Source organism: Microcaecilia unicolor, chromosome 2 (genome assembly GCF_901765095.1).
Source record: "Microcaecilia unicolor chromosome 2, aMicUni1.1, whole genome shotgun sequence".
Classification (NCBI taxonomy): Eukaryota; Metazoa; Chordata; class Amphibia; order Gymnophiona; family Siphonopidae; genus Microcaecilia; species Microcaecilia unicolor.
In genome coordinates this window covers 267864320-267887678 of record NC_044032.1, presented here as the reverse complement: position 1 = coordinate 267887678, position 23359 = coordinate 267864320, and the positions used below count along the sequence as shown (strand labels likewise).

General features: G+C 44.2%; 1 protein-coding gene across 4 annotated transcripts in view; it reads right to left on the bottom strand.

Annotated features, from left to right (window-relative positions):
- Positions 1 to 2353: 2353 nt before the first annotated feature.
- The window catches only part of PSIP1 (PC4 and SFRS1 interacting protein 1), a 184147-nt gene continuing 163141 nt past the window's right edge, over positions 2354 to 23359 (bottom strand). For all 4 annotated transcript variants that reach the window (XM_030194150.1, XM_030194152.1, XM_030194151.1 and 1 more), the window contains exons 15-17: positions 19853 to 20069; positions 7134 to 7248; positions 2354 to 2454 (exon numbers count right to left, since the gene is read on the bottom strand). In XM_030194150.1, the coding sequence (XP_030050010.1) occupies positions 2385 to 2454; positions 7134 to 7248; positions 19853 to 20069 (402 nt within the window). In that variant the 3' untranslated portion in view covers positions 2354 to 2384. The remainder of the gene's footprint in view (positions 2455 to 7133; positions 7249 to 19852; positions 20070 to 23359) is intronic.

Sequence of the window (23359 nt, the reverse complement as noted above, 5' to 3'; positions counted from 1 at the left end):
ATCCACTTTTGTATTCTACAGTTTTCCTGTTCATCCTTCCTGATCCAGCATTTTATTCTACTACTACTTATCATTTCTATAGCGCTACAAGGCATACGCAGCGCTGTACACCATACACAAAAAAGCCAGTCCCTGCTCTCCCACAGTCCAACATATCCCCCTTCTCCTTTTTTCTAGGACAGTCCATATCTCCCCCCCCCCCCTCGTAGTTTGCCACCTCCCACTCCTCCCCTCCCCCAAATGTGTATTGTCTCTCATTCACTCACCCTAGCAACATGGAATGGGCCACAAAATCGATGAAATAGCTGCCACTTGGCAGATTGTGTCCCTGTCCACTCTTTAACAGGAAGTCTGCATGCAGTGGGCAGGAACACAGCCTGCTTTCAGCACCAAGGAGATTTGATAACAGGAGATGGCATGATGTCACAAGGCTGAAGCCGGTCTTCACCCAAGGTTTTAATTCTCCTAAATGCAACTGCCGCCATCTTTGTACACCCAAAACAAAAATTGATGACAAGCTCCACCTACCTCCTTCAGCCACATAATGGGCCAGATAGGCTCATGCTGTCCTCCTGTTATCAAACCGCCTCGTTCAGCGCATATAGAGGCTGAGGCCCCCATGCTATATTCTTGTTTTAATAACCTGCCTCCCTTGGAGCTTCCCCCTGCTGCTGCCTGTCATAATTATGTGGACTTGCTGTGTGTAGAGCCCTGATCCCAAGTTCCTAAGGTGCTCCTGTGTAGGTACCCGCTTGGCCCAGTATCCCTGTTACCGACCATGGGTCACAGACATACAAGGTCCCTCCCTCCTTCCTGCCTACATCCGCTGGACCTGTGAGACTGAAATCGGTATTTGAACTGCAGGTTTTGTGACTACAGTGCCCTACATGGTTCAAAAGTTATAAATCCCTATGGGTCAAAAACATTTTTCAATCACACAGCTACAGGAAGGGACCTCTATAAGTCTGTGACCCACAGCCGGTAACCAGGGCTACAGTTCCAGCCAGACCAGTTTACATGTAGTGCTTGGTCTGGTTAAGATGGCCAGCCATTTTTCCTTGGGGGGGGGGGGGGGGGGGGGGCGGCACCACCCATAGTGACGCCTATGCCCACTTTACTTTTTTGGGTTTATTTTTTTCCGCTTTACTGGCTGCCCCCAAGGGTAAATATACAAAGTAACAGGCTACCAAGGGCATCCAACTAGAAGGACGAGCAAGGAGGGCTCTTAAGGATAAAGGGGACCAGAAGAGTTGTATCCTCCTCTTTCGTAGCCCAGAACTGAATGCAAACATTGAAACATGGTGGTTCAAATTTGCATTCAGTTCCAGGCGGCAGAAGAAGCTGTAGCCCCTTCCTTAGGCTTCTGATCAATACTATACTGGGCTGAGGATGCCTGAATGAATGCATGGGTGCACACTTTGGAGGCACCCTGGGAGAAAAGGGGGAGGTTGAGGGGAAGAGATCTCTTCTAGTGCCACCTGCTTTCCACAGCCCAGAGTGAACTGCCAGTTAGTATGTTCAAGCTGCAAAACCTAGGTGCCATGTTCAATTTTTTTTTTTTTAGTCACCATGGTGTCCTGGGGTGGTCAAGCCCTGTCTTAGGCCAACATTCTCCCACTAATAGTATTTTGTATGTTCTGTGCAAATAGCCTAAATCACTATTACTCAACTTGCTACAATAAGACATACCCACACCTCCCACTGTAGAAGGAAAAAAAAACTGTTTGTAAAGCATTTATTTACAAAGCAGGTACAGGTTGACATTTTTCAAGAACAAAATCACATTCTTTACTTCTTTTGTAAAGAAAAAATGATTTAACAAAATATACTCAATACTAAAAGATTCACAGCTATTTGGGAAAAAATTACAAACATTTATTAAAAAAAAATAAAGCACCTCAAAACAAAGCATTTACTATGAAACTGGGATCAAGTTTTATAGCAAATAGAATACTTTTATTAATCAAAAATTTTTTATTCTTGGTTATCTTTAATGAGACATCAAGACGTATAATAGGTAAGTAAAAACAAACCACAGCTGCAAGCTCTGTGACAAGACAAAAATAGCTCCTTGACTCACAGGCTTCTTTATAGTTTTTTGTTTAACACTTAAAAACCATTTGACTTGTTAACACTGCACAAATACTACCAATGAGATATTGCAATCACCAATATTTTTCTTGAAAATTAAAATAAACAGACCTTTCCCACCTTAAAAACATTTTTTCTTTTTTTGGCTGCACATCAAAATACTATATTTATAAAATTATTTAAAACTTTAATCAGTCTTGTAATGTTCAATCGCCAGAATGGCATGACCAAACTTCACGTTGCATCTTAACAGTATTTGTTGTTCAGATTTTTATCAATCCCAAAGGTAGGTTTTAATTTTCTGATGTGGTGTCTTCATTGGCTTGTTTTTCTGGCTTGGCCTCTTTTAGTCCTCCAGGAGGGCTAGAGGAAGAAACAACAATTAATTTCACCCTTGTCTCAAGCAAGCTAGATAAACACTACACTGAGATGGTTTAGGGCCCATGGCTTGTGCCTGGAGGCATAAGAGTTCACTAGACAGTTCTGAAGCTCCTTCCAGTTTCTTTTTCCATGATTCCCACATTTACTCCAAGTGGAGACACATCCTTCCTCTCCAAAAAAAATCCCCACAAAAACAAATACAAAAATAACCACGGACTACTCCAATGTGCCCCAAATTACTAAATTATGAACTGCAACATAATTAGAGCCATTTTCCAAATCACAGCACAATCATAACCCCTATTGTTTCTCTACAGCTTTCCCCAACCAATCTGAATGTCTTTATTACAAAGTTTGTGGTAACTAAGGACCTTGGGAACATGGCATTCTTGCTATAAATCGATAAACACTACCCACTGAAAAACAAGCTAACTTTAAGCCCAGAGACTGAGTTGAGCTTGAGTGTCTCTTCCACCCGTGGTGATGGCAGCAGCCCATTCCAGTGCCCTCTCTGCTTCTTCTCAGTCCTAGTGAATTGTGACCCTTTCCCTTACTCTGTATTCTTGCTCACTATCTCTATTACTTTCTATTATGTACTTACTAGTAAAAAAGGCCCGTTTCTGACACAAATGAAACGGGCGCTAGCAAGGTTTTCCTCGGAGTGTGTATGTTTGGGAGAGTGTATGTGAGAGTGACTGTGTGAGAGACAGAGTGAAAGTGTGAGTGTGTGTGTATGAGAGAGAGAGAGAGTGAGTCTGGGTGTGAGGGTGTTTGTGAGAGAGCGTGTGTGTGAGAATGAGAGTGTGTGCAAGTGTGTATGTGAGACACAGTGTGAGAGAGAGTGTGTGTGTGTGGGCGAGAGAGAGAGTGTGTGTGAGACACAGATTCTCTGTGAGAGTGAGTGTATGAGACCAAGCGAGTGTGTGAGTGACTGTGTGGCACATAGAGAGTGATTGTGATACAGTGTGAGACAGAGTGTGTGAGAGTGAGAGTCAGAAAGACATTGTATATGAGAGAGAGAGTGTGAGCCGTGCCCTCCCAATCCATGGCCATCTGTCCCCTGCCCCCTCCATTCATCCTTTTCCAGCAATTCCCCTCTCTCCCTGAGCCCTGCCCTCCCAATCCATGGCCATCCATGTTTCTCTGTCACCTGCCCCCTCCATTCATCCCTATCCAGCATTTCCCCTCTCTGCCTGAGGCCTGCCCTGCAATCCATATCCATCAATGCCCATCTGTCCTCTCCATTCATCCCTATCCAGCAATTCCCCTCTCCCTGAGTCCTGCCCTTCCAATCCATGCCCATCCATGCTCCTCTGTCACCTGGCCCCTCCATTTTTCCCTTTCCAGCATTTCCCCTCTCTGCCTGAGGCCTGCCCTGCAATCCATATCCATCCATGCCCATCTGTCCCCTCCATTCATCCCTATCCATCAATTCCCCTCTTCCTGAGTCCTGCCCTTCCAATCCATGCTCCTCTGTCACCTGGCCCCTCCATTTTTCCCTTTCCAGCATTTCCCCTCTCTGCCTGAGGCCTGCCCTGCAATCCATATCCATCCATGCCCATCTGTCCCCTCCATTCATCCCTATCCAGCAATTCCCCTCTTCCTGAGTCCTGCCCTTCCAATCCATGCTCCTCTGTCACCTGGCCCCTCCATTTTTCCCTTTCCAGCATTTCCCCTCTCTGCCTGAGGCCTGCTCTGCAATCCATATCCATCCATGCCCATCTGTCCCCTCCATTCATCCCTATCCATCAATTCCCCTCTTCCTGAGTCCTGCCCTTCCAATCCATGCTCCTCTGTCACCTGGCCCCTCCATTTTCCCTTTCCAGCATTTCCCCTCTGTGCCTGAGGCCTGCCCTGCAATCCATATCCATCCATGCCCATCTGGCCCCTCCATTTTTCCCTTTCCAGCATTTCCCCTCTCTGCCTGAGGCCTGCCCTGCAATCCATATCCATCCATGCCCATCTGTCCCCTCCATTCATCCCTATCCATCAATTCCCCTCTTCCTGAGTCCTGCCCTTCCAATCCATGCTCCTCTGTCACCTGGCCCCTCCATTCATCCGTATCCAGCAATTCCCCTCTCTGCCTGAGGCCTGCCCTCTCAATCCATGGGCATCCATGCTCCTCTGTCCCCTGCCCCCTCCATTCTTCCTTTTCCTGCAATTCCCCTCTCTTCCTTCCATGACCCACCCTCGCATCCATGCTCCTCTCTCTCCCATGTCCCAGCCTGGCCCGCCCTCTTGTTCCCCCCCCCCCCCTTCGCATCCATGCTGTTGTTTTTCTCCTACCCTCCTGCTCCCAGTGTTCAACTTTGCTGCCCACCCTCTTCTATCCCTCCAACATCCCTTTTTTTTTTTTTTTTAAATTTACCTCCGTGGTGGCGGTTTCGGCAGCGCAGCGTCAGGGAAGGGGGCGGCGTTTCCGACGTCTAGCCTTCCCTTCGCTGTGTTCCGCCTTCTTCTGACGTCATCATTGACGTCAGAAGAAGGCGGAACACAGCGAAGGGAAGGCTACAGACGTCGGGAGCGCCGCCTCCTTCCGTGACGCTGCGCTGCCGGAACCGCCACCACGGAGGTAAATCTAATATACTGAAACGCACCGTGCGTGGGTGCGATCAGTTTGTTTGTTTTTTTTTTCTGCCCTCGCGATCCGTTTATTTTTCCCCGCCCTCGACGTCATGATGTTTGACACGAGGGCGGGGCAGCGAGTCTTGGTCAGTGGCTTCACCACCACGAACTTACGAACCGTCTGGGAGTCTGAGTGACTTCAGAACGTTGTCCTCAGAACGTTGAGGGTGCCTTTTATTATATTAGATATTTTGTTATTTGTTATGTAAACTGCCTTGATGGCTTGATTGAAGGGCAGTATATCCAATAAACCTAGTGCACACAAACAACCTACAGCTCCACAGCACCAAGATTCATTCCTGCCTCTGTGCTTGCTTCAGATAAGGGGGCTTTAGACAGAAAAGGAAAACAATGGAGGCAGCTGGGAGGGGAGCTGAGAGAAAGATGAAAATTAAGAGAGCAATAATAATGTTGGGAAAAGGTAAGGGACAGCATGAGATTGTGAGCCAATTAATGAGTAGACAGGATATTCCTGAAAGGAGGAATGCACATCTTAACTGCGAATCAGCTTCAGTTTAGAAAAAAAAGCAGAAAAGCATTTCTTAGACAATCTTGAAAACTCAGATTTTCATCAGATAAACTTTGCAACTGCCATCTTATAATAGGAAAAGTAATGAGAAGGAAGCAGAGCACTTAGGGGTCCTTTTACTAAGATGCGCTGAAAAATGGCTTGTGGCAGTATAGGCGCAGGTTTTGGGTGCACGCCGATCTATTTTTCAGCGCACCTGGAAAAAAGAGCTTTTTAAAATTTTTGCTGAAAATGGACGTGCGGCAAAATCAAAATTGCTGCGCGTCCATTCTGGGTCTGCGACCTTACCGCCAGCCATTGACCTAGCGGTAAAGTCTCACGTGGTAACCGGGCAGTAATGATGTATACGCATCAAATGCCACTTGGCGCGTGTCCAAAACGCGTGTCTGAAAATAAAATTTTTTGGCTGCACGTATCAGCCGCGTGCCAAAAATGAAATTACCGCATGAGCCACATGGTAGCCGGATGGTAACTCCATTTTGGCGCGTTGGATGCGCATAGACGCTTATGCGGCTTAGTAAAAGGGCACCTTAATCTTGGAGAATGAAGCAAACTGAGGGAGTCAGGACAGATTAAAGAAAAGAAATAATACAAATCCAGACATCACTGTGATAGTAAAGGGGAAATGCCAAGAAGATCAGGACATAAAATCAAATAAGATGAACAAATATAAAAGCAGAGCTAAGACTGTGAAGCACAAGTGACACCTACCACACAGGAAATATATAATTCATACAGATCTTAATATCCCTGAAAAAACAACAACCTTAAAACAGATAATTACAAAAGCGTCCATTTCTGTTTCCCAGAATCCTAAGCTTCCATTACACAGCAATGAAATTGGGAAGAGCAAATGCTGAAAAGGTTAAAATTATGAAAATGGACGAAAGGAACAGTCTGCTAAGAAAAGGGAATATTCAAAGCAAGAAATAACAATATAGCAAAATTATACTAATCAAGTTGTTAGTACTGCTAGCCAAGGTGCACATAATCATGAAACATGAGGGAGGGACCTGCAGCACCGTATGCTCAAGTGCTATCAAAATGAGCCCATTACCAACATGGTTCTCCTTTGGGACATCAAAGAGTTTTTTTTCTTGAAGTCACAGTTTAACGAGATGATGGAAAGCAGATCAAATTAAAAGCAGAAAAACAAGGGAAAATGTAGTAAAAAACTGAAGGCCTTATTTCCTAAACATTATGTCCAATGCAACTAATGTAAACTTAGTGGGTTTTGGAAATAAATAGTTCAATTTTTGATCCATTTTAGAGGCCACACTGGCTCTTGGAGAAGTAAAAATAAAATAAACTCTGGTCTTGTTTTCAAGCCACTAAGGCAGAAGGTCAGAGGGTAAGTGTGTATGCACAATAAGCAGTGACCACAACAGGCAGCTAGAGCATTTTATTATAGCTCATAGGTGGCAACAGGAGCATGTATAGAGGGTGAACTAGAGCATCTCTGTACCATGTGAGTTTGCTGCTATCACAGGCAGAAAGAATCTCTCACCGTTTCTTGGTGCCCTCAGCCTCATTCAGGTCCTCACTCTCCTCACCGCTCTCTCCGTTCTGCTGTGTTTGATTACGCTCTCGGGGGTTGCGACCTCCATTCACTGCCTTGGTATCTTTAAAAACAAACAAAAAAACTTTACAGACCACAGAAAGGACTGATCATGTATGCTGCACAACTATGGAAAGTACTATTTGTATATGCTAGAAACCTCTGTGGAGTACAAAAAAATAAAAGGGAAAAAGCCTCAGCACCCACACCTCCACCCAACAGAAACACTGGACTTAAACAGGGTCAAATCTCTTCATCGGCATAAAAAAAAGCCTTTCATACAAAACACTGTTAAAACTCCACAGAGTATTTAATTTCAATGGATCCACCCAAAAACAAAAAAAGCACACTTAGTTTTTTATCATGAATGAAGATTCAAAAGTGTATCTATGAGTCAATCACACCGACTGTGACCAGAGTTTCGCCATAATAAGCTGTCTCAAGGCATGAACAACCAATCAGTTCATAGTGCACAAACTGTCTTCATGTCACAAGGTACAAATTGTGACCGATATATTCTCTCTTCCTCTCTATTACTGAACAAGAGTTGGTGCAGAACTATGGCTAGACTCCATTGTGTGGCATCCTTCTCTACTGATCAGCACCACATCAGACACACCTTGGCATCTGCTGTGTAGTTAAACAGAGCACAGATAAACTACCATCAGATTTTGCAGGGATGAAGGCTCTTCAATAAAAGGCAAGAGTTTACATTTTTTTTTATAAAGAAACATTTTTAAACAAACATTCTCTTAGTATTATAGCTGTGCATTTTTTAAAATTCTTTCTAAGCCAACAAAATGTTGGAAAGAAATTTTATACAGAGGGTTGAAAAAAATCTGTCTGGGGCAAAATAACTACTTAAAAACAATGTAATGGGACAAAAATTTGGTGTAGTGGAAAAATACGGGGAGACCCACCAAGTTCAAGAAAGGACCAGTCCAAGCTGGAGATTCCGGAGAAATGAAGTCACACAGAAATGGCCCAATGCATTTCTAAGTGAGCACCAGTTCCAGCAGCTGCAAGCAGACACTGATTTAGTGTAACACAGCAGTTAGGGAACTGCACCATCTCATCTTCCAGTAACAGACACAGTGCCTATATGATACACCCCCCCCCCCCCCCCCCAACCAACACATGCACACCTGTACAGACACACAAAGCAAAAATGAAAACAGGGGAGAATCGATACAATTCCAACTCAAGGGTAAAGCAATTTTATTAATCTGACATGATGCAGATCTTCTTTTCAGCACAGGGGCGCCTGCCTCAGGAGTCAACAAATCAGTCTAGATGGCTGTGGTTATTAGCGTACACAAACTCATGCAGACACTTTACAAGGTGTGTGGAAAAAAATGTAAAAAAAGTGTCCTTGGTTATTTCAACATTGCTGTTCCTTGTGACCACGTTTTTTGAAACCAGCAATTTAGTTGCAAGCACACAATATTTTACTCTACTGGTATTTCCATTACCAAGGACACTGTTTAGGTTTTTTCCACATGCCTTGTAAAGTGTCTGCATGAGTTTGTGTACACTGATATCCACACCAAGAAAGTGCCCCTGCACCAAAACGCAGATCTGCGTCAAGTCTGACTAATGAAATTGCTTTTTACCCTTGCGTTGGAATTGTATTAGTCCTGCCCTACTTTCATTCTTGCTCTGCGCTTGATTTGTAGGAGTGTTTCTCTTCTTTTTGTTTTCAGACCACCTACACACCCTAATTCAATAAACAAATGCACTCACTGATATACCTGACCACCCATTCACACACAAGACACACAAAATACATACACAGAAAGGTTAGAAATATATTCCATGATGTTCTTACCACCCAAGAAAAGTGGACTAAAATGGCAACCACACTACTTTACCTAAGCTAAGGGAAGATCTGCTGTCAGGAAGCAATGACAATTTTTAATTATTTACAGTAGAAAAACAAATTTTATCTATCTAATATGTAAACCTGCTGGTTTCTCCATGCCATTTTGGAAGGTAGATTTAGATAAAGGGTGGGGGGGGGGGCACACTAATCATCGCCTTTGCTCAGACGTTTGTCCCCAAGCTCAATGAAACAAAATACGCTTGCTGATGTATAAACCTTTTGTAAAAGGTTAATGTCTTTCTAGGAAATTTCTCTCGCTGCAAATCCTCTCAAAATGTAATTCTGTAAGGCACTTTCCCATGTACTCATCTGTTTAATTCTTCATTTAGGGGGCCTTTTACTAAGGTGCGGTAGCATTTTTAGCTAGTGATAAAATCAGCTGGTGCTAAGCGCCGAGATGCCCATAGGAATATAATAGTTGTCTCTGCGTTTAGCGTGAACTAATAACGCTAGCATACTTAGTAAACAAAAACCCTGTTAGTGCTGTATTACACCAGTACCCAGAGTTGAACTATCCTGGTTTCTGTAATGACCTGATAGAGGTGTATATAGCTCTTGGAAAACTACTCAGATATACTCATTTTTCTCTAGAATAAACCTTATCACCCACTACTTATTTAAGTAATCTTAATCTCTGCTGTACCTGTAGTGAAATTCCATAAATAAAATGTATTTAATTTCAACGTTTTTTATTGATGACAAACCAAAATAGGAAGCATTCAACATTTGACAAAGAAAAAGAAAACCAGAGTTGCCAACAGCAAGACAGTCATAAACATATTAACTGTGATAGTCCATCATCAAACATTTTAGCAATTTTCTCCCCCCCCCCCCTATCCCTCCTTCTTCCCCCCCCCCCCCCCCCCCCCCCCCACATCTTTACACTTAAAACTGTATTTATTAGGCTTCGCACATGTGAAGAAAAAGATTTATAGCAGAGATATGGAACAACCCTTCCCACTATTCCTATTCTTCCTACAATACTATGGGGGCTCTCTTGATCTCTGGCATTAACTTCACTATAATCCTTGGATTCCATTCACATGCTATCAAGATACTCCATTAGTAATAAATAATTAAAAGGCCTGGTGCTGCATGTTATAAACATCCCAGATCCTCTTCTCACCCCAGTTTGCTAATATTTAATGGAGTTTTATAAAAGCCTTAGCACATCAGGACTGTTCTGGGAATTGCTGAGCCTGTCAAACAACTTAAAAATCAAGAGGACTAACATTCAAACACACGAGAACTATTTCTGAGTGTGTAGAATTTTTTTCAGATACTCAAGAATGAAAATTAATTAATTCCCTGTTTCTCTGAATGAGACAGTCACAAAAGCATATTCATGAAACCCCCTCAGCACTGCGGTAGACACACATTCTTTGTTCTCAACTAATTTAGTTTATTCAAAATTTAACAGCAGGATTTAACTCCTCCCCCCCACTCCAATGAGAAATTCCAGGTTGCACTACAGAGTTGCACAAGAACAAATATTTCACCCACCCCTGCACGTCCTCTGTACCCATTCCATCCCTACTCATACCCACAATTAACGTTTTCCATCCCCACCTGTACCTGCAAGAGTCAATACTATTAGATATTCTCTTGCTGGCATCTGTTTCCTCCTGACCCTAACAACCTCCCGCAGTTTTTTGGGTGGTATTCACTATTTAACCAATGAGTGTTCCAAGCCTCAGTCTTGTGTTCAAGCTGCCTCTTGAGTATTCCAAGCTTCATTCTGGCGCTCCAATTACACCTCTCAGTCCATTCCAAGCTTCATTCTAGAATTGCCAAAAATTGACTACACTCCTGCAAGAATCCCATGGTAACTTCTTCCATCCCTATTGGAATACCACAGCAACCCCACGGGATTCCCACAATCCCTATTCCCCTGCAGCTCTCCAGGCTGCACCCAAGTGAATCGAGCTGCTGCCACCTACAGGTAGCAGTTGTGCATCCAAAGACATCTCTTTCTAGGAAATACTGGTGGGGTGAGGGAGAAGGGCAATCACATCTTCATAAATAAACTGTGAACATCAGCAAACAACTGTGGCTGCCATATCAGTCCACTCAGCTATACAGAAATAGGGGTCAACAGAAGTTGTAGGTGTGATTTTTTTTTTAAATTGAACTAAATATATTTCTGGAAAATAAGTCAGATACGAAGTAGTGTGGTTGCCATATCTTTTTATTGGACTAACTTAATACATTTTTTGCCTAGCTTTCAAAGGTCAGAATCTTCTTGCTGAGGTCAGGATGTATGAGCAAAAGATGAAAATAATCAGAATGTGTAAGTGAAACATGAAAGCATTCCAATGACAATCTCAAGGGAAAATGTAGGGTTGGGGGTGAGAAACAAAGAGATGGATGAGTGATCACAAGGTGATAAAACAGTATAATTTTATGGTTTATAAAATGATAGGTGACCCAGATCTTTGTCCTTTCTTGTTGGGTGAAGTATTTTTAACTTCAAAAGTTTTATGTTACTGGATTGTTTTAAAATTTCCTTTTAGTATTCTGACCATAAGTCATTGGTGCAGTGCTCTGGTCTAAAAACATGCTCACCCACAGAGGTGTCACCTTGGTTTCTCTGCAATATACTAAGCTGCAAACTGTGCCAGCATATTTCACCGGATCCCACAGTTACCCATATATGGGGAAACATTTCAACGTAAGGGGATCCTGTTCTCTCTCTTCCTCAAATGTGTAATTATTATTCAATACAGAAAATGTGAAGATTATACTATTTTGTGGGAGAAGTAGCCTAGTGGTTAGTGCAGTGGACTTTGATCCTAGGGAACTGGGTTTGATTCCCACTGTAGTGACTCAAGTCACTTAACCCTCCAATGCCCCAGGTACAAAATAAGTATCTGTATATAATATGTAAACTGCTTAGAATGTAACTACAGAAAGGCAGTATATCAAGTCCCTTTTCCTTTCCTTCACCTTGTGATCACCATTCCATTTCTCCTTGTTTCTCATCCTCACCCCAACCCCTTAAAACTATTATTGGAATGCTTTCATATTTCATTTATATTCTGGTATTGTCATTTTTGCTCATACTGTCTTGAGCTAAGGAAGGTGGTTCTGGCCTTCAAAAGCTAATCAAAAAATGTATTGTTTGTCCAATACAAAAGGTATCTTATTTTCTTTTATTTCTGTTTATTAGTTTTCCCAATTTATCCTTTTTTCATCAAGCTGGAAAAAACATCAACAGCATCTTCTCCTCTTCCCTAGCACCCAACACACACACACATCTTCTAGCGTCCTAGAAAAGCAGACATAGTACACATTAGGTCAGCAGGATAGTCCTCCTGTCAGGGCTGCAAATGAAGGATAACCACAAAGGTCAGACATGACTTGCCTCCGGTTTTGTTTTGCTCAGAAAAGCACAGCTCAGCTAGGTTTCCTAAGAACAGAACTGGAAGCAACTGTGCTGGCACAAAGTGAAGAAGCCATAAAGATCAAGGCACCTACCTGACTGGCTGCTGAAAACTATTTGTTCTCTAGAAGGACTAGTAAGGTCTAATAGGCAAAACCCAGTGCCAAATTTAAGAAAAAAAAAACATCTGCAGGGAAGACAGTCCTCATCCCCTTAAGAAGATACTACAACAACTTGATCTAGAAGTGCTTCTCCTTGATCGAGTTGTAGTGTCTTCTTAAGTAAACAATTAAGAGTTTTATATGTATGAAAAGAAGAGTGACCAAAATGATAAAAGGGATGGAATTCCTCTCATATGAGAAAAGGCTAAAGAGGTTAGGTCTCTTCAGCTTGGAATAGAGCTGAAGGGCAATATGATTGACGTCTACACAACACTGAGTGGTATAGAACAAAAGTGAATCAATTTTTTACTCTTTCAAAAAATACAAACACCAGGGGACACTCCATGAAGTTACATGGAAATACTTTTAAAATAAATAGAAGGAAATATTTTTTCACTCAACGAATAGTTAAGCTTTGGAATTCATTGCAGGAGGATGTGGCAACAGCTGTTAGTGCATCTGGGTTTACAAAAAGGTTTGGACATGTTCATGCAGGAAAAGGCTAAAAAGGTAAGGTCAGGGCCGTGCCTAGGGTCTCTGGCGCCCCCCCTGCAGACTATCAGTTGGCGCCCCCCCCCCCCGTGAAAATGATCACGCCCCCCCACCCCCCCCGGTGAAATGATCGCTCACCACTTGCCACACTGACAGGAACTGTCAGCAATATTCTTAGAAACAAATTGCTATACATTGCAAAATAAGATAGCAGATGTAAATTCTCAAAGTGGACATATTCAAACGCTAAATGAAATAAATGATTTTTTTTTTACCTTTGTTGTCTGGTGACTTTCTTTTTCCGATCATGCTGGCCCAGTAATCTGAGTCTGCTGCTATCTGTCCTCTTAACTCCATTTCCAGGGCTTCCTTTCCTTTATTTCTTTAACTTTCCTCCTTTCTTCTTCATTTCTTGCTCTATATCCATTTCCAGCAATTTTCTTTCCTCTCTCCCTGGTCCTGCCCCTACCATCCAGTCCATTCTTTGTCCTCTCTGCCCTTCCCTCCTCCATCCATAGACAGCAATCCTCCTCTCTCCCCTCCCCTCCATTTCCGCAATTTGTCCTCTCCCTGGGCCCCCATGTCCATCCTGGCCCTCTCTGCCCTTCCCTCCTCCATCCATAGCCAGCAATCCTCCTCTCTCCCCTCCATTTCCAGCAATTTGTCCTCTCCCTGGGCCCCATGTCCATCCTTGTCCCTCTCTGCGCTTCCCTCCTCCTCCATCCATAGCCAGCAATCCGTCCTCTCCCTGGGCCCCCATGTCCATCCTTGTCCCTCTCTGCCCTTCCCTCCTCCATCCATAGCCAGCAATCCTCCTCTCTCCCCTCCCTCCATTTCCAGCAATTTGTCCTCTCCCTGGGCCCCCATGTCCATCCTTGTCCTCTCTGCGCTTCCCTCCTCCTCCATCCATAGCCAGCAATCCGTCCTCTCCCTGGGCCCCCATGTCCATCCTTGTCCCTCTCTGCCCTTCCATCCTCCATCCATAGCCAGCAATCCTCCTCTCTCCCCTCCCCTCCATTTCCAGCAATTTGTCCTCATCCCTGGGCCCCCATGTCCATCCTTGTCCTCTCTGCCCTTCCCTCCTCCATCCATAGCCAGCAATCCTCCTCTCTCCCCTCCCCTCCATTTCCAGCAATTTGTCCTCTCCCTGGGCCCCCATGTCCATCCTTGTCCCTCTCTGCGCTTCCCTCCTCCTCCATCCATAGCCAGCAATCCGTCCTCTCCCTGGGCCCCCATGTCCATCCTTGTCCCTCTCTGCCCTTCCCTCCTCCATCCATAGCCAGCAATCCTCCTCTCTCCCCTCCCCTCCATTCCAGCAATTTGTCCCTCTCCCTGGGCCCCCATGTCCATCCTTGTCCCTCTCTGCGCTTCCCTCCTCCTCCATCCATAGCCAGCAATCCGTCCTCTCCCTGGGCCCCCATGTCCATCCTTGTCCCTCTCTGCCCTTCCCTGCTGCATCCATAGCTAGCAATCCTCCTCTCTCCCCTCCCCTTCCAGCAATTTGTCCTCTCCCTGGGCCCTGCTGCTGCCCTCCCATCCATGCCTCTCTGCCCTCCCATCCATGCCCTCCCATCCATGCCTGTCAGCAATTCTCTCCCCTGCTCTGCCCTCTCCCCTCCTGTCCAGTGATTTCTTCTCTCTCCATGCCCTGCATCCATACATGGCCAACAATTCTCCTCTCCCCTGCCCTCCCCCCTACATGTGGCAGGCTGCAGCGTTTTTGCGAGGCAGCTCGGGCTCTCCCTCCTTCCTTCCTTCCTTGGTTCCCGCTCTGGCTCCCCGATCAGCAGCCCCCCCCCCCCCGCGTGTTTTAACCTTTACGCGATGTCAATCAATGAAGAACGTACACCAGACTCGTTTCCAGCTTCTCTCTTCACACAGTGTCCCGCCCTCGCGGGAACAGGAAATGCATCATCGCTGACGCTGAAGGCGGGACACTGTGTGAAGAGAGAAGCTGGAAACGAATCTGTGTGCGTTCTTCATTGATTGACATCGCGTAAAGGTTAAAACACGCGGTGGGGGGGGAGGGGGCTGCTGATCGGGGGAGCCAGAGCGGGAACTAAGGAAGGAAGGAGGGAGAGCCCGAGCTGGCCTCGCAAAAGCGCGACGCTTGTGAGGGCAGCAGGGACATCCGAAATCGACGATTGGGCTGGGGCGCCGGGGCGAGGGTAAGCACCGCGGCGGCGCCCTCCAGAGGTGGGCGCCCCCCTGCGGCGCTTACCTCGCTTACCGCATCGGCACGGCCCTGGGTAAGGTCTCTTCAGCTTGGAAAAGAGACGGCTGAGGAGGAATATGTTTGAGGCCTAAAAAAACCATGAGTGGTATAGAACAAGTAAAAGTGACTCAATTTCTTACTCTTTCTTACACTCCATGAAGTTACATGGAAATACTTTTAAAATAAATAGAAGGAAATATTTTTTCACTCAATGAATAGTTAAGCTTTTTGAACTCATTGCAGGAGGAAGTGGTAACAGTGGTTAGCATATCTGGGTTTACAAAAAGGTTTAGACATGTTCATGGAGGAAAAGTCCATAGTCTGTTATTGAGATGGATATGGGGAAAACATTGCTTGTCCTGGGATTGGTCGCATGGAATGTTGTTACTATTTGGGTTTCTGCTAGGTACTTGTGACCTGGATTGGCCACTGTTGGAAGCAGGATACTGGACTAGATGGATCACTGATCTGACCTAGTATGGCTATTCTTATGTTTTTACAGAGTATATAAGGCCTGATGATGAATATTGGTAGAGGTATCTAAATATTACTATTGAGATCTGTATCTGCTGATGTTTTGACAACTTATAGCTTGTTGATATGGTGAAAGGATTTAGTTGATGGCAGGGTCAAGGGCACAACTGGCCAGGCCACATTTAAATGTAGAGCACAGCAGGTAGTGCACACACGGGAAGGACTCGTGGCAAAAAGAAAAGCTAGGGAACCTGAAAGTCCCCACTAATCTCTCTTCCTCCCCAACCTCACCTCATCCACACCAATTTACCCCACCTCCTCTCACCCACAGCCTATCTATATCACAATCATATCTGCACCAGTCCAGCCTGGCCTATCCATACCACCCACATTCAGGCAGGATGACTTGTTTTATTTTTGTGAAAAGGGAACATTATGCTCCTCTCCATCAATCTTTCGATTTGAAACTTGACTATAGGTCATCTCCACGGCAAAACGTTTTCAGATCATGGCATCACATACTGCCAAAACTCCCTCTGCTCCCTTATGTCCGTTAAGTAAAATAACTTGTATATCCTGGTGACCATAGGGGTGGAGAATGGCAAAATACCAATTATTCTTCACCCTAGACCTAGATGAGCTAGCACGGAAATCTTTACTTCTGTGTTTAAAGTTTGTCTTATACTTTCTCTGCTTATTCTTGGTCTTCTCTTATGCCTTCCTCTCTGCCTTCATGTTCTTTGTATTTTATGAATTCTTTTCCAGTCTTCTCATTTCTTTCCTCTTTACTCCATGTGTTTGACTCTCCATAGCCTGCTTCTCTACCTTCTCTAATCTCATTTCCTTCTAGTGTCACCCCCTCAATGCCACTTCTCAGCCTTGACACCTTCATGTTTCTTCCCTCTATCATGACCTTTCTTGGAGTAGCCTAGTGGTTAGTGCAGTGGACTTTGATCCTCAGGAACTGGGACTGATTCCCACTGCAGCTCCTTGTGACTCTGGGAAAATCACTTAACCCCCCATTGCTCCAGGTACAAATAAGTACCTGTATATACTATGTAAACTGCTTTACAAATAAATACCTGTATATACTGTATATACCTGAGACCCTGTGAACAGTTAGACTTCATAATCTGTGAGCAGCTATATTTTGTTCCTGAACTCCCCAGGTACTACTTAGGTAGTAAACAAATGTTTAGATAAGTGAATATGGATCAAATATAAAACTGTTATTGTCTGTTCTTTTCCATCAGTTTTATATGGTTCACTGTTCTACTCTGACAATAAACCTGATTAGTTTATTGTCTCTGCTGTCCTGGATTGACTAAGAATCCTGGTGGTTTGTGTTTTGGTCTGTGGGTGCTTTCTGGGAACTGTGGGACCCCTGAGAGTGTGGCCCCAGTAACTTAGAAATCTCCAGGGAATACCTTGAGAGTGGGAGACTCGCCAAGAGGCAAGTGAGACCCAGTCAGTGGGGTGGACAGTGCTAGTGTTGAGCACAAGCAGCAGGTGTAGGCAGACCTAAGCTGTGCTGGGGACAGACTCTCCAGGTGGCTGCAAGGTTAGCCCCAGGTGGGTGGCTAGGCATTTCGTCACAAGCAGCATTTTCACTCCAATGCATTAACCCCTTCCTATTCTTCTCCCTACAGCTGCACTCTCAGCCTGTCCCCATTACTCAGTCTCTCTTCCCAATACAGACCCTTTCTGCCTTATTCAGCTCTTCACAGCAGAATTCTCTCTCCCTACCAAACCTCTTTCAATCCCCTAAATCCCTTCCTAGACCTCTCTATTGCTTTCCCCACAGCTCCACTCCCAGTGCATGTCCCCATCACCCAGCCCCTCTCTCCATAACATCTCTGCTCCCTTTACTTCCACAGCCTTTCACAGCAGAATTCTCTCTTCTAAGGCAATAATCCTTTTCAAGTCACTTACGATTTCCTATTCCTCTCCCTACAGCTTTACTCCCAAGCACATGTCCCCATCACCCAGCTACCCATCTCTTGCAGCTGCTTTCTGTCGGGATTTCCTGTTAAAATAGTTGAGAAGGATGTTCTTGCGCTGAAAACATCCAAAATGAATAACCATTTTCCAGAATGAAACATCCAAAATATGACCACCAAAAAAGCAGGCACAAAAATGTCTGTCTGGCATCATTTGTACAAAAAATGGCCACAAGGATGTCCCTAAAAAGCAGAGGGGTAGCCTAGTGGTCAGCGTAGCGGACTTTAAACAACAGGACCCAGGTACAAATCCCATCTTAATTCCTTTATATGTTATTGTGAGCCCTCGAGGAACACATAAAAACTTACCGTACCTAAAGGTACACCACTACAATATTCAGATAACAAAGACAGAAAAAATCCCCATGACAGGGGTCTACAGTCTACAGTCGCAAAACAATGGTAGAGATCAAGAGCCACTTAAAGAACCAAAGGGACTTTATTGCCAGCGTCAACACCACATAAAACCCAACCATGTTTTGGCACAAACACTGCCTGCGTCAAGGATCTACATACTCTCACAGTGGTTGTTTTTCTGACAATACAAAAATGTACATTGATCAAGTCCTCAATCAACTGGCCACTAGGGTACTGGAAAAATAGAGTTTGTTTTGGAGTCAAATGGCCAGTTGATTGAAGACTTGTCCACTGTAGGTTTTTACATCAAGTCAGAAATACAACCACTGTGAAGTGTGTAGATCCCTGAAGCAGGCAATGTTTGTGCCGAAACACAGCCATGTCAGGTCATTTTGTATATGCTGCCAACGATAGCAACAAAGTCTCTTTGGTTCTTCAAGTGGCTCTTGATCTCCACTATTGTTTTGCCACTGTATGCTAGTGCAATAACCATCATGCTTATAGGTGTCTTATAAAACCAGGTTTAGTAGGTATTTACAGGAGGGCTCACATATTTGTACAGAAATAAAAGAGTTAAAGTGGGCCCTGTTGTTCACAGTCCACTGCACTGACCCCTAGGCTAAGCAGTTACAGAGCCTGGTATCCACTGTCACTTTCACTTCTTAAGGGGGGGGGGGGAGGTAGGAGGAGGGGGTCAGTAGCCTCTGAAAAATGAAAGAGAGGTTATGCCTTCATCCCTCCAGTGGTCACCTGCTCAAATCAAAGCACCTTTTTGTACCCTGGACATGACAAACAAGCCTAGAATAATAATAAAAAAAAAGGTTCTTTTTGTTTTGGCTGTTTCTTCCCTTTCTATTATCCCTGAAAGGCATCCTAATTTTGATCCCACCCTAGTCCTGCCTCCAACATGTCCCCTTACTATTTGGACAAACTGCAGTGTAAAATGTCCAAATTCTGCCTTGGATGTTTTTGGCAGATGGACTTTTTTTTTTGGCTATTTTGAGATGTCCATCTGCTTTGAAAATGAGCGCCTTAGGCTCTTAGTTTGGCATGCAGGTGAAAAAAGTTTTCTCACGCACCAACAGGCCAATGGCATGAACCCTATCTGAAAGGGTACTAAAGGGCTCAATTACAGCCCTCGCTTTGCAAGCAGCTTCAATCACCCCAAATAGCAGGAGGAACTTATGGAAAGAGAAAAATGATGACAGGAAACTCACCTATCATCAAGTTTCTCCTTTGTCAAAGTTCATTAGAGTCATTTTTACACAGAAAACTTCCTATGTAAAACGCATTGCTCTGCATACTCAGGTCAAATCAGAGCAGAGATTAAAAACGAATTTCCTCCACAAGTTCCAGCCGGTCATGGACAGAAAGGATTGTTGCTTCCTTCTTGACAGGTCCCCTAAGACCCTCTCCTAGGAAAACTCTGCCTGGGATACAAAGCCCACTCTGGTGCACAGCACCCAAATAGAGATGGGAAGGGGAGCACCTCTTAAAATGCAGACAATGTAATGTGAAACTTATTCTGTCAGAGCACTATCAGTCCCAGCGCATTCAGCACATACTCCTCAAGACAGGGATGCTTCTGGGGGGGGGGGGTCACAGGGAACACCCTAACATTTTAAAACAGAAAAGAGGAGGACACTTTCTTTTTGTTAATACACTGCAGGAGTCCCTGGGGCCAGATGGCAAGCTGCACCTCTACCTGCACTCTGCTCCTTGTCAGCTTTCTTATGTACGCCTCTCTTTCCTGCATCCTTGGCCTTGTTGGCCTCCTCATGCTGCTTCTGCTCAGCCAATGATTTGTTCAACACCTGCATGATGACCGAGTCACCCTCACCAACCAGAAACATGTTCTTGAATTTATTGTAGAGCATGGTGGCTTTCTCCATTATAGTCTGGCTGGCCTTGAACCTCCGGATCTAAACAGTTTAAAAACAAAAAACGAAAAAGAAAAAAATCCCATACCATTGAAAAGATACCACAAATTTAGACTGAACCATAATAAAGTTTGCATATGCCAATCCTATGGCCCTCACTAAACCCCTCCTGGCTCCTCCAAAAAGTGAGGAGGGATTACAGGGGCAAAATTATAAATAAACAACAAAATGACAAAACTCTGGCAGCATTGAGAAAATAGTGACAACCAGAAAATAGGTTTTGGCATAATGGTCTGGTCTGTTGCAGAGTTATCTTCAGTCCTGGATGATCTAAAGCCATTGTACTGACTGTGTGCTCTGCACTGCTGGTCAGTCCCATCTGTGCAAGCTTTCCCGAGGCAAACTAATAAACTAACTTGTTGCTGAGACAACTTATGCTTTATTACTCCTCCCCCACATTATACTTCTTCAGCTGCTGTCTATTTAGCTCTTGAAATCATTTCTTTAAATATCAGTTTTTATTATTTCTAATCCACTTAGATAATTTTGTAATACACGATATAATCAAAACAAATAAACATACATACATCAGATACATGGATTTCCGGTAATGTCAGCTCTGACACTGCAGCGAGCGATTCCCCCCTCCCTGAAAATGTATAATATTACTCCCAGAAGATTGTTGAGAATGATGAAGTTCCCTTGTGAAACAGCTATGCCAGTGAAAAAGCGACTGGAGGAAGCAGAACTGCAAAACCGAGCCAGAAATCGGTTGTCCATCAGTGGTGCACATGGTAGAGCTATGGCAGCTATCAGGGATTCTGGCAATAGCACATCTGAGGCAGAGAGCTGCAGTCCGCCCAGGGAGAATTCTTTAATGTGGTGCTGGGAAAACTATTAGAGGTTCAGCAGGGTATGATATTGGTGGGCGGTGATTTCAACAGTAGACCCTACTTTGGACAATACAGGGGGAGACAAGAGGGCTTTTCCTCAACACCCTTAATTTGATAGATATTTGGAGACCTAAACATCCAGAAGGGAAGAGGTACATATATTATTCTGCAGTGCATGATATCTACTCGCGAACAGACTTACTATGTGAGTAAAGGATGGGATGGGGCAGTGGATCGAACTGAGATTGATTCCATCACCTGGTTGGACCAAGCCCCCAGAATGGGCTCAGATAAACTGGGGCAACAGAAAGTTGGTACAAAATACTGGCAACAATAACTTAAAGACCCAGTCGTGGTAGGGGAAATAGAGCAAGTAATTCAAGAACATTTATGAAATAATGACCCATGGAAGTTTAATCCGCAAACCATTTGGGAATGCCTCAAAGCAGTACTCTGGGGAGAATTTATTGAGATAGAAGGGTAGAATAAGAAAGAATGGAGCGTGAGGCGGGGCTCAGATTAGAATTTCAACAATTAGAACAGCAACACCATTTGTCTAAGGGAGACAAGACGGTAGGAAGTAAATTACAACAAGTAGGTCAGAGCTTGGTGAGCTTCAGGATGCTAAGGTTCAGTACATGCTGGATAGAGTGAAACAAACGTATTTTGAATCTGGAAACAGGGCTAGCGAATTACTGGCTCAAAGTCTGAAAATCCAGCAGACCCTTAATAAAATTTTAGGCATTAAGGGAGATAATGGGATAGTTTACACAAAGGAGAAGAATATCCAACAGCAATTTATACAGTTTTATAAAGATTTGTACACTCTAGAACATCAAGCAAATGAAGCTCACATTGAATGGTATCTTAGTATCATTTCACTTCCATCGCTGAATGGAGACCTTTCGAGTACTCTTGAGGGATAAGTTACAGAGGAGGAGGTTTATCAAGCTAATAAGGCCCTTAAGGTGTGAAAATCTCCAGGACTAGATGGATTCACGGGATATTTTTACACAAAGTTTGTCATCTGCTAGTGCCCCTGATGGTTTGGTTGTTTAATTCCTTTGAGCAGGGGGAGAAACTGCCATATTATACGTGGTTGTCAGGGATCACCATCCCCCCTAAGCCAGGAAAGGATGCTTCCCAATGCGGAGGATATCATCTTATTTCACTGCTGGGCATAGATACCAAGATTCTGGCGTGGGTTTTGGCAGATCGCTTGGCTAAGGTGATGCCTGTGTTGATACACCCTGACCAGGTAGGCTTTATAGCTGGAAGGCAAGCTTGGGATGCAATAAGAAGGGTTCTAAATACAATCTGGAAGGTGCAGAGAGAGAACATGAACCTTATGGCAGTCACAGTAAGATGCTGAGAAGTCAAATGTCGAGTGTATTGGCCCTTTACACTTCAAGTTTTGGAGAAAGTGGGAGTTGGCCCTCAATTTATTGTTTGGATTAAAATTCTATATAACCAACTCTTATCTTGTGTCAAGGTGAATGTCAGGTATTTCCCTGTGTTTGAATTAGGCAGGGGTACGAAACAGGGGTGTCCCCTATCACCATTACTGTTTGCACTTGTGGTAGAACCATTGGTGGAGATCATTAGGGACTGCCCCCATATTGTTGAATTGGAGATTAAAGGCCAACAGCATAAAATCTTCCTTTTGCTGATGACATTTTGGTTACAGTTCAAGCTACCAGGGAGGCTTCAGGGGCCCTGCTGCAGTTAATGGGGATATATGGGACAATATCAGGGTTTAAGGCTAATTTGTCTAAAACAGAAATTCTTAATATTTCAGTTCCAGCTCCAAAAAATCACAAATGAGCCCTCAAGACTGGAACAATGGAAAGTCTTTTAACTGCAACAGATCCAACACGGGCAGTGTTTTGGCTCCAAATACACCTGCTTCAGGGGTCAAATCAGTTCTCTTTAGCAAAGGCAAGTAAAATCCAATAAGATCAGTCAAACAGCACTGTGCGAAGGTAGGCGACAACACAAACCAAGATCGTCTGTGCATTGCAAAATCATCCAACTGTCGCATTGCACAGACGTGCTTGGTTTGTGTTGCCGCCTACCTTTGCACAGTGCTATTTGACTGATCTTATTGGAATTACTACTACTACTTAACATTTCTAAAGCGCTACTAGGGTTACGCAGCGCTGTACAATTTACTTGCCTTTCCTAAAGAGTACCGATTTGACCCCTGAAGCAGGCCTATTTTGCGCCACCCGTGTCGGGTCTATTACAATTAAAGGACTTTCCATTGCTCCAGTCTGGAGGGCTCATTTGCATTTTTGCGCTGTTTCTGCTTGTGATCCCTCTTTTCTGCTACATAATATTTCAGTTCCAGCAAGGGCAGGGGGTACACTGTTTTAAGCAAAAATTTCCATTTTGCAGAGTGAACTCTTACATAAATATTTGGAAGTGACATTGGGGAGG